Here is an 18473-nt window from a genome sequence, read left to right on the forward strand (position 1 = left end):
ATTTTATTCTCTTGTTGTTTCAACTGTTTGGTCTTACCACACCTTTATCTGAAGAATTGCTTGGAGAATTGCCTATGATTAGTTCCAGAGCTACAAGGTGTTGAGTAGAGTTTTAAATATAATAACAAAAGTAACTGTGGGTCTAAAAATGCAGTCTGCTGTACTGTGTCTCCTACTGAACTTTTACAAGAAAAAAGAGTGAACTATAATAACTAAAGGACCACAGGATAACTCCACATTCGTGAAAATACCCATCAGTGATCGGTCTGTTCCGCCCTTTGCATCATTTGGGCCTCCCCACAAAGAGGAACACAATCCTGTGCCTACTTTAAATCTGTAAAAGTAGATGCCTCAGTGTGTATGGAGGTATGTTGCGGATACTCAAAAGACAGGACTAAAAGCAGTGCGTGTGAAAAACAAAAGTGATGTGAAAATCAAAAATTGGCGAACTAGGAGAGAAATTGTTTTTTTTTAATATAATGTCTCCTAAGCTTCCAAAATTAAAAATCAGTGCGGAAGTATAGTAGATGATAACAAATAACTACTATGATGTAAATGGTCGACATATTTCTGCAGACTTGGGACCCAACCTGGTGTCCAGCTGCTTTCTTCAGGACCAATTGCGCTACTGCTTAATCTCGGAACGAGAAGTGAAAATAAAAATAAGTGAAAACCTTACTTTAAATATGTTTGTAGTAAGTCAGGGAGATCTTTAACAGGTACTCGTCCTCTTTGTAACTCTTGTGAATAGAGGATAAGCACTATGCCTCACCTGGCCACGGCTCAGGTAGAAGGGAGCACCGCGCTGTCCGTCGGTACTCCGGGCGTACTCCGAGACGGCCCAGAGACCTATTGTGGTGAAACCAAAAAGTTAAACCAGGCGGATTGCGAGTGCGGATTTCTAACAGTTCACGTGAAATCACGTGACCACAAGCACGCGCATTTCCCCACCTCAAAGCCACATCAGACCCGACCTTACCATTTGCTCCTGTGCTTCCCCGCCCACTGCTTCACACTTCATGACCGCCAGGCCATGACTCGCATTCAAAGCTGGCCTAAAAAAAAACGCTCTTCAAAGGCTCTGCTCGATCCCGCACCCCCCCAGCTCCACTCCTACTATGCTGGCAGCCCAAACCCCGAGGACATCTCCCCTGGCCGCAGACCGTCGTTGCCCAAACTTCATGCATAATTGCCGAAGAGGCATTACTTCATTGGAACATGAGCATTTGGACACTAACTACATAATCGAGACATTTCTCTGTAGTCTCGATTTTACTTCAACCCCTCACCCCCATATGCCAAAGTCCCTCCCACCCTTCCTTAGATCTTCACTTTTGTTTGAACTGCTTCACACTTCAACACGCTCACTCCCCTTCTCCCCCGCCCCCCACCCAATCCGCACTGCAATCTCTCTTCGTCGGACTTAATGTTCTCCCCACCGTGTCAGTACCTCTTTGTCACTTCTGCACTGTAGCAGTCTTTCTGTGGGCCCCAACCAGCTTTTCTCGTGATCTCTTCAGTGTTTCAGTCGCCACCCCTGCTTCCGCAGGCGGTAAAGTGCTTCACTCGCACACTTCTTTCACATTGACTCTGCCTTCAAGAGATGCAACATGTGCAGAAGGTGCCGCAGTCAGTGCCCGTGCCTGTCCTTGTTTTAACATCCGACTAACCTCGGTGCTTCCAAGTCTTGCAGGCCACTTCCATGCATTATGGCCCATGCATCTGCGTGTAGCTTGTGCTGCGCCCTTGTTCACTGTCCCCTCCCTTTCCATGCCCAGTGTCACCTTAGTGTCCCAGAGGCGTTCCTCTTTTCTTCTGTCCTCTGGTCAGTCCCTTCCTGTCTCTGTGTCTCTCCAATGCCCCACCATTGAGCGTTTTGCCCCACACCTTTTACACTGCATCCCGTTCGTTCTGCACATGTCCACCCTGTTATAGTGTGGCTTCCATCCTTTAAATAGAATGGCTCCACTGCTCGTTAGCCAGCTCCTGGATTAATAAAACATTTAATGTTTTCTCCTGGCATTGCTTTCTACTGAGGTCTTCCTCTCACCCTCTGAGCCCCCTTACACACACTCTCCCCCTCCCTGGCGTTGTTGCAACCGTTTTGGGAAACGGACTGTGAATTTGGCAAGGGCCATTTGCTTTTCAGGAAACAGCTAGCAGTTAATAGGCTGTCTTATCAACGTTATGGAAATATCTGCGGCGAAATTAAAGGGACTAGCACATGGTGGCAACACCAGGAGTGGACATGAACGTGCAGTCACTGATGGCTGTGGCTATCATGCTCAGCTTTTGGACCCAATAATTTGTAAAAAAAAAATCCAGTCAAGGTCTCGATAGTGAACGGTGGGCTTGATTAACTGCTTGTTTAGGTTTTGTTATTATTAGGGTAGTCCCAGCTATCATTTTCTAAACTTGTGTTTGATGAATGTCTTTCTTCTTTTCATGGTTCTCGTTTGTGTATAGTTGTAATGCTTTTATGTAATTGACACCTTTTACACCGCATCCCGTTCGTTCTGCACCCTGTTATAGTGTGGCTTCCGTCCTTTAAATAGAACGGCTCCACTGCTCGTTGGCCAGCTCCTTGTTTTTTTTTAGTTACCGCTGGCAGTAGATCTTGCTAGTTTGATGGTTACAGTATTCATTTACATCCCTTTAATGAATGGCTTTGAAATCGGTTTCTTTTTCATTTCTTAAATTCAAACATTGACAAAGTCGGTCTTTTTGTCTTTTGCATAGTAAAACTGTTTTGCAAGCTTCAGTAAAGCACATGGTACTGTGTAGGCTGCAGCAGTCAGACAAACGTGCGTTCTTCTTTTGTTCTTTGTTTTCATATCACTTCTACTCAAGCTGTTTGTACTATCTGTAGTAGCTCTTCAGAAGTGCTGGCATATTGGGCAATCCTGTCTCCACCCCCGTGAAGCACGATCAGCTTTTCCGAGACAGTGACCTACTTCTCGTCTATACCATCCTGCAATGAACCCCAAACTCGCCGGCTTTTTAGATACACCAGATTGTCTAGAAATCTAATGACATCTCCAGCATGCTAGAGAAGAAACATGTAGGGGTGCAGAGGTCAGTCGAAAGAGGCAGCCTCTTACCAATCAGTTTAGAGAAGTTGAGAAATCCCCTTCATAGATTATTGCAAACAGCACTTTGAGCAACTGCTTCTGTATATGGCGACTCTTACTGTCACTCTACCGCCCTCACTCTACTACTCTACCACCCTAACTCTCCCGCCTTCAATCTACCACTGTACCGCACTCACTCTACCGCTCTCACGCCCTCACTCCACCGCCCACACTCTACCGCCCTCACGCCCTCACTTTACCACACTCACTATACCACTCTACCGCCCTCACACACTCACTCTACCTCACACACTCTACTGCTCTCACGCCCTCACTCTACATCTCTGCCGCCCTTCCTCTACCACTCTACCGCCCTCACTCTACCGCCCTAACTCTACCACTCTAGCGCTCTCACTCTACCGCCCTCACTCTAACACTCTACCTCCCTCACGCGCTCACTCTACCGCCCTCCCTCTACCGCACTCACTATACCACTCTACCGCCCTCACACACTCACTCTACTGCCCTCACTCTACCACTCTACCGCACTCACTCTACCGCCCTCACGGCCTTCACTCTACCATCCTCACTCTACCGCACTCACTCTACTTTTTGTGTGCACAATTCAGTGTTCTATAGAAAACAGCCATTTTTGTAACTAAATGTTTGCCAGCAGGTGGTGAACTGCTGAGTTCCATTAAGAGGTGTTGATTTGATTAATGATTTGTATAGCGCTTGGCTGTCCAACAAGGGCTGAAAATCCTGAATCATTCATCAAATAGTTTCATCCCTGGAATGATGCGAGCCTGGGTCAAGCCACTAAAGGACAGAAATCAGCAATTTACACCAACACATATTGAATTATGATTCTACCGAAATTGAAATGCCTTCACCCATATAACACTGGTTAGTCAACATATCATTCTGACAACATTGAAGTATGTGATCACAACCAATAAGGAGATTGTCCCATTGATATATGTATTAATGATATATTTTTATTCTTGATGCTTACCTTCAATCACCATCTGCAGCAGGACAGACCACATGTTTTGCCCCTAATAAGTTCTACGTCTAGTGGTATCACTATGTGTGGCATCTAAAGGGAGAAGAGCAGAACATATATATTGAGGCTGACTGAGACAGTGACTTCTCCTTGTCACAGATAATATGGAGAGATCTCGCTCCATCACTGCTCTGCCCATGATTTTAACAACCTGTCTGGATTTATGACTTATGATATTGCACTGGCTGTTGTATGGTTTTCACACCTCCAGATATTTGTTACTTAATAGTGTGCCCCCCTAATCTGTGGACTGCAGTAGATTTTGATATCTGCTTGTATGTAAAATAAATTGTGATTTGGATATTGTGTTATTTAATCACAGATGCAAACACTAAACTAATTTAATTAGCTCTATTAATATCATATCTCATAATATTGCTTGAACTATAACTGTCCCAGTAATATGGTTGTAATTCTGTCTAGGCCATGGAAGGCTCGATGTTGACTCTCAGTTTAGGAGACTGGATGGAGCTCCCTGGGCTGAAATTTAAGGAATGGCTAGCTGGAAAGCGAAGGTAAGACTAAAGCACTCTAAATAAAATGCCACTTACAATATAATGCAGTATATTTTAGATGAATCAAAAAGTGGAGGAGCATATTTCTAAAACAATTATTAAGGCAGTGACAATCCTTTTTATCAGAGAAAAGAGTTGTTTAGTTTAAGCAATGTTTAGTACTTGCAAGGCAGATGTTCTTGTAAATGTCTTCCTCTGTGTAGAAGTAGACTGCAGAGTGACCATTTTATGAATTTGTTTTGTGCAGAAAAAGTATGACAAAGAAAGATATTTATTTTCCACATGTTGTAGGCTCCTAGTCAAGTTGTAAGAAGAGTCATTCAGTTTGTATAAGACAAGAATACATTCATGTTCTGTACTTCATATTGTGCATACTGTCCATGACACATAAAGCCGTGATGGCTGCCTACCAACATTTTATGAATAATTCGTGTGACGAGACCTTCTCTGTGTCCAGGAGAGTGTGGTTTGCTGATCCCTTTCATGTAAAGTTCTGCTGTAATCTGAGCCCCAAACACTTGTACTGACATTCTGTGTGCATGCTTGTGCAGTTAGTGGTTGGCACATGTATGGTAGTAGGACTCTTTGTGTCACCTGCAGCCAATGAATACTGGTGTAGATGTTCAGTTCCTCTGCTTTATTATTAGAAGAGAGCTGGGCTGCACCGAAGTTGCTCCGCCATCCTAGGCAATCTCTTGCATGCAGAAACCTTTTCTGAATTGAAGTCTGTAGAAACTATGTTAACTCATTTTTGAAAATGTGTGAATATGGTGCTATGGGTGAATTTTATACAGCAGTCTCATAGGATTCTTGTAGGAACTGCAAAAGGGTGTATGTTATTAAGTTAGACATCTTGTAGGGGGTTGGTTAAGGTGCAGGAGGCTATGGATATCTCATTTGAAACTGCATGATGGCAAATATTTTAAGTTATTTCTGGGGAATAGGAACGTTTTGCTTATTGGATCATCTTAAGAGTCAAACTAGATGTTAAAGGATAAACGAAATTTGAAACTTGTATTAAATATTTTATTATTGAAATCAGCCTATCATTATTATCATATACTTTTCTTTCTAGGTATTACCCCTATCTTGAATCATATACCTGCCGATTATTTAGACCTAAGTGTCAACTATAAATGCACCTTGATTAGTGTTGTTAATTTTTGCAACATGATAATTAAGCCTGTTTGAATATATTCACGTGTTTCTGTATGAATTGAATTCCCCTTTCCAGGGATTGTTTAAAAATAATAAACAAGGTTTTATACACGCTGTGAACGTCAAACGTTTCACAGAATATAAATTAAAGAAAGGCTGTTAGTGCCTTTCTGGGAATTGTTTATTCTGAAAATGTTCAACATTGATCAGATGCAAAAAATAAACTAAGAATATAGTGTAACTTTGTACCAGAGATGCAAGACAGATGCCATAAAGAGCTGTAATCACCTTCACTGAAAGCTCAAAGGAGGTACATCTAACCTTTTCTCTGTTGGTTTATCTGCCTGCCTCCTGACGCAAACAAGAATAGCAGATTCTGTTACTTTGCTGAACATTGGTTCTCTTGTTCAGAAGAGGTATGCAGGTGTGGACCATCTCTGAAACTTGAATTCGGTCACTTTCTTGTGCTGTGCTTAGTTTAGTTACCCAATAGAAAGGCAGGTGGGGTTGAAGATATTATTATTAAGAACGCTTTATGATTTAACCACGTTATAATATTTTTTATTAGTCACCCTTTTGATAAGAATTTTTGCTGCTATTTTGTTAAAATTCATATTGCATGCACTCGAATAGGATTTTGATTTCAATATAAATCTTTAAACTATATTCCTGGTTTCCTAGTGTTCTTGAGTGTGCCTTTCCATGATGAAAGAGGATTTGATTCCACTTACTATTCCTGTGATGTCTCACAGGACTAATTGTTACCTAAAATGCATCTCACACAAGTAATGCTCTGTGGGTTGCGGAGTGATTGCAGCCCATCTGATTTTCTGTCTCGAGTTGGCACAGTTTACAAAGTCTTCAGTACCACTGTTTTGGAAAGCCTGTTACCAGGCCATTTGTTAGAATAGGTTGGTGTTGGATGTTATCTTGGAAAAAAGGGCTTTCAATATCAGTTGAATGGTATAATGGTGTGCAACAGATTAATCTGCGTAGAGTGAGATTGTTTGACAGTAGCTTGAGGGCACATTCATGTCTAGGGTCTGGAATGGGAGGGGCTATACTGACTTACAACGTTATGTTTGAGTGCTAGATATTTTCGAATTGGTTTCTTCTACCTTTAGTTGTAATATTTGAAGGTCACAGAGCCTGTTATCAAGATTATTCTTATTTATATTACGAGGTGACTGTGATTTTTTGTTATGGAAGCCAGCACCATGAAGTGCCTAGCTGTTAATCTCCTTATTAGTAAAGTATGTTATGAGGTGATTGGTGATATAAGTGGTCATCATCACACTTTATAACACTGCACTGAAAGGATAAAGGATAGGGGAAGGTCAGCATTTCAGCTATGTCAAGAAGAATAGTTTTCTTGCACTTCACAGTCAGTCACATATTAACCATTTATATCTTCTGTCCTGGCAAAGAACTGCACTCTAGAAACCTAGCACAGTGTCCACTGATGGACGCAGTGGTTGCAACTTCTCTCATCAAGGCTGTCAAAACAAAGAGCAACTCCTTCCACCTGCAACTTTGTTGCTTAACACCTCTGAATATCAAGCAGAAACAACAGTTCTCTTTATTGACAGATGGAATAAATGTAAAAAAAACTCATGGCAGACAGGAGAATACAAATGGACAGCAGAAGCAGAACCTGGAATGTAGTAGATGAGGATCGACCTCAGCTGGAGCAGTATTCAAGTAGATGCAGTAGTAGAATCACTTCAGAGAACCTGGGTGTAACATGCATTTGCAATGCAATAGGTCTCGCATTTGCGAGAGTATGAGTTATTGACATTGTAAATGACTATGGCATAGATGCATCAAGGTAAAATCCGCTCGCAAAGGGGCAGATTCTCAGAATCTTCCCCTTTGGAACCGGTATTTTTGCATTTGGGATGCATCATCCCAAGTGCAAAAATCGGAAATTAAGAAATCGCAAAATTGCGATTACTTGCATTTAAGGAATCTCAAATTGAGATTCCTTAAATGCAATGCATTAAAGTTTGAAAAATAGTGATTTCGCTAATAGGGCTCGCAAATTACCATGAAGTTGAACTTCATAGTAATTTGCCAAAACTTTGAAAAATGCACTAAAGTGGATTTTTCAAAGTTTCATGATGCGCGCACACACATGCCCTAAGGGCATGTCTGTGCGCAACATATGTGCACAGATCAATTTCAGGGGTGCAACAGGGTGTCCTTTGAACACCCCTGCACCCTTGAAATCGCATTCTCAATTTGCAATACGCTAATTGCGATTCGCAAATTGAGAATGTCTTCCCATTCATTCCTATGGGCCTCTAGGCTTATAGGAATGAATGGGGAGGTATTCCTTAATTGCGAGTCGTAATTAAGGGATTTTAGGAAATCGCTATTTTTTTTATGATTTCTTCATGCATTGCATTTTGCTATTCCTTAATAGCGAATCGTTATTTTTCTCTATTAAGGAATAGCAAAATGGGTTCTTGATGCATCTGGGGGAATGCCTTTTATTTATGTGTTGGTTTTTAAAACATAAATAAAAGGCATTGTGAGTTACAATGCCAATAGCTTAAACTCTTGCAAATGAGAGATCAATTGCATTGCACATGCGTGTTTTTTTCAGTTTAATATAAAGCGAACTTGAAACAAAGTATTGGAGGGTTTTACATAAGCACCAGGAACATTACACGAGGACACATTCATTTTTGATAGGAAAAAGGAATATTAATTTATTTGCCCAAAATCACATTGTGGAGCCGCCACTCGAACATGTTTCCTCAGTTACAAAGTTGCACAATATACGATGTTTAATACTTATAGGCAACATGTAAAAGAAAAACAAATTAGTTAATTAATAAAAGTAATGCGTTTTTAAACGTAGCTAAACACATTGAAGTATGTTATCATTAGGGGAAATAAAAACGAGAATCACAAACAAAGTTTAATTTTAATACGCTACATGTACACTCCAGTTCCAAAGTACACAATGAAGCTGGGATAAAAGGAAAAAAATTGGTTGTGTACAGTGAATACAATCTGCTAAAAGGAGAACGTGTCCCACGCATAAAACGATACCATCAGGAAATCACAAAACCAAACCAACAAAAGCCAAAAAAGGCAGGCAGGAAAACAAGCAGAGCTGAAACGCTGTGCAGGCTGGACCTAATAACAAGCATTTACAATGCAATGGTCTCGTCTTTGCTAAAGTTAGAGCTATTTGCATTGCAAATGGCATATTTTTCATGTTTTTTTTTTTAAACATAAATAAATGGCATTGTCATTTACAATGGCAATAGGTGAGCATTAGAGAGTAGTAGAGAGTATTAGCAGTGATTAATAGTTAGTAGAGAGTGACTAGTTTATTAATAGAGTATACTTGAATAGAGTAGAGTAGGAGTGAGTTGTAGGCAATAGTAGTTAGTGAGTAGTGTAGATTAGTAGAGAGTAGTATAGAGTGAGTAGTAGATAGTGTGTAGAGAGCGTGTAGGAGTTAGCGAGTAGTAGAGACAGAGTAGTAGTGAGTAATGAAAAGTACTATATAGAAATAGATTTAGTGTAGTGAGTCGTAGATAGTATATGGAGTAGTATACCTATTTAGTAGAGTGAGTAGTGAATGATTTTTAGAATAGAGTAAATATTAGAGAGCAGTAGTTAGTTAGTACTTTTGAGTATTAGAGTGTAGTAGAGAGTAGTAGAGTAGTAGAGAGTGAGTATAAAATTGTGGATAGTGTAATTGAGTGAGTTGTGTGGAGTGTGACTTGTATGTAGTAGAGAGTAGTTGGAGGGTGTATTAGAGTGTGATTATTAGAGTGAGTAGTATAGTGTGAATTGAGAGTATTAGAGAGTAGTAGAGATTGAGTAAAGTGTGAGTAGCCCCACACACACACACAGAGCCCAACACACACACACAAAGCCCAACACACACACACAAAGCCACACACACACACACACACACAGAGCCACACACTCACACATACAGCGAGTCACACACAGAGCCACACACAGAGAGAGCCACACACACACACACACACACACACACACACACAGAGACACACACACACGCAGCCAGACACACACACACACACACACACACACAGCCACACACACTCAGAGAGCCACACACACACAGAGCCAGACACACACAAAGAGCCACACACACACAGAGCCACACACACACACAAACACAGAGCCACACACACACACACAGAGAACCACACACACACACACACACAGCCACAAACTCACACACAGAGCCACACACACACAGAGCCCAACACACACGCCCCCCTGCTGGGAATAGTGACCCTCCTCTGGCTTGGTGATCTCTGATGGCCACATCTACAGCGCCGGAGAGCAGCGCTGGCTCCGCTCGGACACGGGGAGGGCGGGGCTTCTGTCTGCGGGCTGGGGGGTGCAGGGAAGGGGTGTCTGCCCCCCTCTGTACAGAGAGGAGGGGATCCAGGGGGTACGGAGGAGAAGCAAAGCTGCAGAATCTGAGGTGCTGGCAGAGGAAGGAGGGGGCGGAGGGGGCCGGTGTGGAGAGTGGGAGGGAGAGAGGAGGGTGTGAGTGCGCAGGGTGACTGATGGCGGCCCTGCAGAGCTGTCTGAAAATGACCAGCTCTGATCGGTTTCAGTTCAAAGTCTCCATTTCAAGGCTGAACCACGGCCCTGCCAGCTCAGCCCATGCAGGCGGCTCCTCCTCCTGCCCTAAACGGGCTGGGGCAGCCAGGGTAGGGAAGAGGGAGGGCACCGAGGGATGAGGCATCGCTTGCCATAAACACACTTGCTGCACTGATTACATTTGATGCTGGTCAAATGTAACATTTCTGTGCTTGGATTTCCTTCGCTTCCAAAATAGAAAGTACTAACAAACAGGCAACTGGGTAAGCTCTGGTACTAACAGGCAATATTAAAAAGGAAACATTTTACTTCATGATGTACCAACAACCAATCTCCAGCTAAAATCACATGAACGAACAAGAAACAATCCCCTCCCCAATGCACAACCACCAGCCTCAGTACTACCACCCCCACCTTCAAATATGCACCTACCACATGCGCGCGCCACCCAGCACTGAAATAAAACACCCCGGCATACACTCCAGCTGCCTTTTGAACCCCACAACTCACTCTCCACCAGCAAAACAACACACAGAATCAGTTGAGCCTCCCGGAAAGCACAGAACGATCCCCAGTACGTGTTTGTGCACTCTGCTCCACCCCAGCCCCCTCAACGGGAGAGCCACCCTGTCCTCCCAGGCACTGTTCCCCCACAGACTGCACTCACCCGTTGCTTCGCTTGCTGTCCGCCCGTTGCCGGCTGACCTGGTCCCAGCATGGGACTCCGGTGCGAGATGGGCGTCGACCGGGGCAGAGGCTCGTACTCCTGCACAGGGGTGCGGCTGGCTGCCTTCTCTGCCGTTCCTGCTCTCAACGCCTCCGGCACATCGGCGAGCCTCCGAGATGGCCACGGGCATGCGTAAACTCACAAAATGGCGGAGAAGAGGCCGCATAAACAAGGAGGGAGGACTAAACCGGGGCTTCATGGATTAGAGCCGAGGGACAAAACACGAGCAACCAAGTGCGCTGGGAAAGAGGATGAGCAACAGCACGAGGGGCTTAGAGACGGACTAACGCAGCATGAACAGAAAGGACAGCATGTCTGGTCATATTATGGGATGACCCTAACTGCACTAGCAACATAGCCTCCGAGGGGGCACAGCGCCTGCTCGGTAACGCCTTCTCTTTGCCCTGGTGCTCGAGGCCGGTTCCTGCCCGGGGGCTGCCTGACCCGACTGAGTAGCCTCGTCCAAGGATGCTGGCCTGAGCTTGCAAAGGGCAGCCCCAACCCCCCTCGCCCTCAGGCAGGCCGAAACCTGGTGATGGCCGGGCTAAGCGACCCCGCCTGCACTCTGCCCTTCTAGTGCTCCATGGCGGGTCCAGGGATGTGAGTGTGGAGGGACATGCACGAGCCGGGGAACAGCGGAGAATAAATCCCTCACGAGCGCTGGAGTGAATGGATTCCCCTCGCCTCAGTCGGAGCCAGCAGTCGCTGCACCGCCCTCTCCGCTCGCAGGCCAGAAATGGATCTCCAAAACGCCCCATCATTTTCAGACTGGGGGCGTGTTTTTCTTTCTGTCCTCTTCCCATTGGCTTGTTGTTTACAATACAGCCAATGGGAAGATGAGAGAAAGAAGCGAAAAAAACACGCCCCTCAATCCGAAACGGACGGGGCTTAAATTGACGGACAAACCTCTTCTCCAATGGCTGGCCGCCGTTTAGGAAGCCAGCCAATGGAGAATAGCTGGCGTGTTTAAGCTCCATACTATAAAACATAAAATCTCGCCAGCGAGACTGCGCAAGCGCAGCCTACGCTAGCCGAGACCTAAAAAGGAAGAATGCCATCAAGTGACTGCGATTACATTGCGCACCAAGCCAACAGAATAAGGTTTGAGAGCGAGGAAACAACTGCAGCGTGGAGGAAATGGGGTCTTTTGTGGCAGCTCTTGCTCCGTGCGCATTTCAGACTTCCTTCGGCCTACATAGGAGCCTGTGGTAGTAGCAAGTTATATCACTTGCCTACTACGACTGAGCATGTCCCCTTGGACGGCAGGTGTGGGCCTCTGAGGCCAGCTAGAGGCTGAAAGTTTCTCTCCCTCCCAGCCTTCCCAGAGTTGTACTTGTTTCCAGCACAGAAGCCCCGCCGACCTGAGCACCGATTGTGATTAGTGCACTTCAGCCTCAAAAGATAACATTTAAAGTTCTGCAACATGTGTATTTGAAACAATGGCCAACCAGAAAAAAACCATGAGTGCAAATATCAAAAATAAATAAATAAATAAAGATGGCCGACCCAAACAAACACTGTGAAATAGCCTGTAAGGAACCAAGCACCCAAAGGAGGAACAATTGCAACCCAAGCACCAATCAAAAGACTGAAATTTAAATAGCACAACAAAGAACGAATGGCAATCGAGGGGCGTGGTAAACACCTATTGTAGATACACCAGGTCTTGTAGACAGTGCATGCGCTGCCTAGGCTCGACCTAAAAAGGAGGGATAACCCTCTGCCACACTCACCAAAGCATTTGCCGGACTTGGTACTGAACGTTCCAGCTAGTTAAATAGTGAAATGAAGACAAAGGAAGTGGGTCACTTTTTGCTTACCTGTAAAATGTAGCTCAGTGTACAAAAGCTTTGTTGATGCTGAACCATAAGTTTGTAAATGGAACCATACTGTGAAGGCTGAATTTTATTTTTATTCATGAATGATGATTGTACAGGGCATAGCTACACAATAAGGGCTTCCCAGCGTTAAATGAACATCCTAACTTTCATAGTTGAAACAGCATGGACCGCAACGGATAATGTAGTAGAAGCCCTGGCTAAATACAATTCTGCAGTCTCTAAGACTATTGATTATCTCGCACCACTGAAACTTCTCCTTAACCATTCCAAACGGCCACAGGCTGCCTGGTTCGCCCCTAAGCTGCGTGTGCAAAAACAACTTTGTAGGAAATATGAGAGACGTTAGCACACGACCCACAATGAGAGTGATAAAATTCAGTTTCTGACCACTTTCTCCAGTTATCATAATAACATAAAAGTTGTGCATAAAAGTTACATTGCTTCCCAACTAGCTATGGCTGGCAATGCCCCTATAATCCTACATCGGCCTGTGAGAACCTTGAGGCACCTACGCCAACACTATGTAATGATATTGCACAATATTTCTCACAGAAGCGTATCTATAAAAAATTGTTCTGTCAGGAAGCCAGGACCTGGCCCCTTTGACTGCTGATCTACCTGAACCGGCAACCCCTCAGCTGCTTGAAAGATTTCCTCTGCTGACCTCGGCAGATGTTGTAACCCTTATCCATAGAGTTAAATCTGGGTCCCCCCACAACATATTTTCCAGCCAAAGTTTTCACCTCCCTGGCCACTCAACTCTCCCGCTCAACTGAACATCTCAACCGTTCATTAAGAGAGGGTCACGTTCAGTCAGAATGGAAAGCAGCGCAGGTTATGCCCATTCGTAAGAACACCAAGGCCCGTTTGACAGATCTGTCTAATCTCCTTCCTGTCTCGCTTATTCCTTTCCTGAGTAAACTATTGGAGAGACATATTAACATACATCTCTCAAACCATGTCGAGCATACTGGTTGTTTAGATCTCTCCCAGTCAGGCTTTAGGCCCAAACACAGCACTGAATCAGCCTTGCTAGCGGTCACCAATAACATCAGGATGACCCTAGACAAGGGCCACTCCACGATTCTGGTGCTGTTGGACCTGTCTGCCACGTTCGACATGGTCTCACATCAGATATTACTCAGGAGACTGAAGGAGATTGGACATAGAAACTCTGCTTTTCAGTGGATGTCGAGTTTTTAATTTGGTCGTTCTCAGACTGTCAATCTTGGCCCATATCGTTTGGCACCTATGGAATTGTCCAAGGAAGTGCCTCTGGGCTCATGCCTGAGTCCCACACTTTTCAGTGTCTATGTTGCTCCCTTGACCAATCTCTTGAGGATGTATGGGTTTACCCCAATATCATATGCGATGATACACAGCTGCTTTTCCCTTTTGACAAATTTACACCGTCTGGACAGCTGACCTCCTCAGGAATGAGAGCCATCTCACACTGGATGAAGAGTAATCTCCTCCAGTGTAACATTGGGAAAACAGAGATTTTGCTTTTTTGAGAGGCCCCTTTACTATGGTCTACATAGTGGTGGCCCCTTGATCTTGGCGCCCCTCCTGACCCTAAATCCACTGTTAAGAATTTAGGCATCCGCTTGGACCAAGCCCTCACCCTGAAAGAGCACACCGCTCAGGCAGCTGGCATCTGCTTCCATACTCTGGGCCTACTCCGTCAAGTTTTTCCTTTGCTTCCTGACTCTACTCGAAAGACTCTGACTCAGGCACTTGTATTAAGCCGGCTGGACTACTGTAACGGCCTGCATATCTCTGCTAGTGAGACTTCGATTAACAGATTACAGGTGGTCCAGAACAAGGCAGCACGGCTAGTTCTTAACTTTCCCAGTAGGACTTCCTCCCGCCCTCTTCTCTTGCAGCTTTACTGGCTTCCTATAAGCCAAAGGGTAAAATTCTAAATTTGTTGTACCATCCATAAGGCGCTTTCCAATCTTGGTCCTAGCTATCTCATGGAAGAATTCACACCCTACCGCCCCTCTAACTCTCTCGGCTCATGCCACAAACATCTTTTAGAGGTTTCCCGAGTTAGGAGGGCAAGACTAGGGAGAAAGGCCCTCTCCTACCTTGGCCTGCGTTATTGGAATGAGCTCCCCCTGCACTTACGCCAATGCTCTAATCATTTACAATTTAGGAAGCTGCTTAAGACTTCACTTTTCTCTTTCTGATCTTAGCTGCAATTGCATTATATCTATGTTACCCGTCCGAAGCGAAGAGATACTCCTTCGGGAGTCGATTCTGGTGCTATATAAATAAATGAATAAATAAATAGATAAAGTGTCTACAAAGGTTAGTTGGCCGGCCTCCTGACTAGAGCGTCTGGAGCTAAATGCTCAATGAACATTGAACCCAGCACTTGAACTCCTCCATTTGTGAGTCTACCCTGCCAAGTGGTACCATCCCAGTCCCGGACCGTTGAAAGTGGACCTAAGGTGCGGTGCCAGACTCTGTGAATCCAGCAGAACTGATGCATCTCCTCCTGTTGTGTGGTGCAACTCCAAGCAGAACCAACGCATTACAACTTCTGTGTGGATCGGTTCCGTTGCAAAGACATGCATCACAACCCATCGCCTCGTCGGAACCGCTGCTATGCGCTGCATCCTCAGCGCAGGCCCCTGCTTCCCAATGCCGATTTCATATTACATGCTCACTGTTCCTCAGCACAGTTGCATTGCCTTGACTCCGTGACGTATCCTCAATGCTGGAATTCACATCGCAAGCCCTCATCGACGGGATGCTTGCTAATGATACAGGATCTCGTATTGCAGCCTTGTTGCATTGCAGAGCAGTCTCATTGTTTCAGCTGCACAATGAATCTCTGATGTCGACCCTCTCAATGCTCCACAAAACCAGGATTTAAGGTACTTTGTTCGGCGGACCTAACTGGGTCTCTGTAGCCAGCCGGCGCTCAATCGCTGACAGCCTGAACTTCCGACTTTGTCTGGTCTGGTCTAGCACAACCAAATATCCACAGTTGGAATTTTTTGATTTTTGGCACCATTTTTACTGAATTTTTAAACCTATAAATCTATGGTTCTATTGATTGGAGTTTTGTTCTTTTGATCTTGTTTTATTTATTTGACAATACTCTATTTTTCAAAACTGGTGTGGGGTTTTTTTGTGGTGTATTTCCGCTGTGTTACTGTTTGAAGTGTTTCACAAGTACTTTACACTTTATTCAACCTCTGAATTAAGCCTGACTGCTCTGTGCCAATCTACCCGAGGGTTGAGCACAGGTTAATTTAGTGTTGGTTGTCACTTCACCCAGGCAGGGATTGTGTTTCCTGCTTTAGGAGGGTTCTCCTTCTTCACCCAGTAACCCAGTTTCTTACTTTAGTGGTCAGCAGTGAGGATTTGGACTTGTTTTGTGTAGTGTCATACAGTGATTTTGTGTTACACTACCACCCTGCCTAAATAATGTAAGAACAATTCAAGTTTTTTCAAATTCTCCTTAATTGGCTACTTTTGATTTTCCAAATCTACCCTCTTTGCTGCCTCTCTTTGCTATCTGACTGTCTGTGACCATGCCTGGCGTGATGGAATTCGAGTTGCCAACCAGGAAAATTACACTACGGCTGAGCGCAAGCAATTCTGGAATGAAAGGGGCCTCACGATCAAGAAGTGTACTAAGACGTTGGAGCTGCAGAAAGCTCTAATTCCCTTGTCAGGAACAGCCACAGAGGAGCAGGTTGATGGGGATGATCTAGATGAGCAGGATCAGGACCTGGACAATAGCCCTGAAATGCAGCCTTTCAAAGGAGGAAAATGACCCCTCGCTCCTGAATTGCAACTTCCTGCCACAGCAGAAAGTAGCCTATCCTTGCATGGGCTGTCCCTAGAGGACTGGCAGACAGGAAGGCACAGGAGTTTCAGCTGCAGGTGGCCAAATTACCGATGGAGAAAGAACTGGTGGCCATGGAGGAAAGGAGAATGGTCCGTAAGCGTGAAGCTTAACGCTAAGCAATCAGAGTCCAGCAGCAATGGTGGCAGTATACAATCAGTTTCTGAAGAGTACCGGAAGGTCCATATATGCAAAGACCTTGGCCCATATATGTGGTGGGAGATAACATTGACAAATGGTTTTCAACTTGTGCGGTGACTCTGGGAGCAAAGAAAACCTCAGAGGAGCACTTGGTGTGGGGGTGGCGGGTAATAGGTGGAAGCATAGACCTTCAGTGGGGAGGCACATTCTTCTGACCCTAGAAGGTACACCCCCATGAAATTCATTCTGCTAACTAAATTTGCGATGACCCCTGAAGAGTATCGACAGAGGCTCAGGGACAGCCAAAACCTCCTAAATCAGTCTTGGGTGGATTTCATGGACTACTTCAGCAAGCACTGAGGGACTGGATAAGGGGCAGCTAGGGCAATCCATAGTAATCCACAAACTTTAAAATTTGGTTTACCTTAAGAGGAAATGTTCCTCACTTCAGCTGTGCAGCAGCTGGGCAACAGTATCGCCCTTTTGGCATTATCATTGATATACTGTGTTGGGACAGTCATAGCGCTGTTTTGCACACATTACTTGGCATTACAAGCTAAACTAATGTATTCATCAAGGGAAGGAGTGCACTCGTTTCTCTACACTTGCTAAGGGGCAACTAGGACATTGGTTATGGTGGGCTGTACAACCTGTGTGAGGAAATGGTGTGTATGATATGATATAGTAGTGGGTTTTATCTTTTAAACCCTCCGCTCAAACCTGGGTAGCTGTGGCACTCAACAGCAAGGCATACACCGAGGAAAAAGTGGTAAGCATTTAAACAGCACCCAAACAATTGAAGAATTTGACATGTCCTCAAGAAATCCAACATCATTTTATAAAAATTAGTTATATTTAGACACTAGAACGAAAAGATCCATTGGAGGGTTCTGGATGAATAGATTTTACAAGCAATAATAAATCAGTGCACTTTCCCTCAACCACGAACAAGCCTTGGCAAAGTCAACGAATAGGACACTTGGGAACTTTTTCACGAAAAACTTAGGTAAGTGTCAATGCAGTTGATTTGAAGTACTTGGGGCAAACACCTCTGGCAGTGAGCTAGTCAGGGGGACCAGCAAGGTCCTAAAAACAGTTGCTTCAGAGTAGAAGCAGTCCTTCATCAGTTCTGGCACTTTATTGTTGTTGTTATGGATTACTTTGGAATGGTCCTGATGCAAGGGATGAAGGATGCTGAAGATGCTTAAGGATGCTCTGGATGTTATGTGGTCCATGGGGGCCTTCTGCATGGATTCCTTGGCCCACAACGATGTTGAGGGGGTCTTTGTTGCAGGCACAACGTCCCAGAAAGTTGTTTTGAGTCAAGCCGAAGTCCAGTTGCCACTGGACTACCAGTCACCCTTTGACACAGTCACAGACCAATCCTAACCAAGTTGATAACTCGCCTTCTGTCCCTTGCCTGGAGTAACTCATTGTGCTCCTTCCTGAGAGTTGTTGGCACATCTCTCCAGGGGGGCAGTTAG

The 18473-nt window shown here is 44.7% G+C and overlaps 1 protein-coding gene across 4 annotated transcripts in view; it reads left to right on the forward strand.

The window, feature by feature from the left end:
* Nucleotides 1-18473, forward strand: part of OSGIN2 (oxidative stress induced growth inhibitor family member 2) — a 127820-nt gene that overhangs the window by 93014 nt on the left and 16333 nt on the right. For all 4 annotated transcript variants that reach the window (XM_086965969.1, XM_086965971.1, XM_086965970.1 and 1 more), the window contains one exon: nt 4561-4652. In XM_086965969.1, coding sequence (XP_086822095.1) covers nt 4561-4652 — 92 coding nt within the window. The remainder of the gene's footprint in view (nt 1-4560; nt 4653-18473) is intronic.

The sequence above is a fragment of the Lissotriton vulgaris genome, chromosome 4_1 (assembly GCF_964263255.1).
Source record: "Lissotriton vulgaris chromosome 4_1, aLisVul1.2, whole genome shotgun sequence".
NCBI classification, from domain to species: Eukaryota; Metazoa; Chordata; class Amphibia; order Caudata; family Salamandridae; genus Lissotriton; species Lissotriton vulgaris.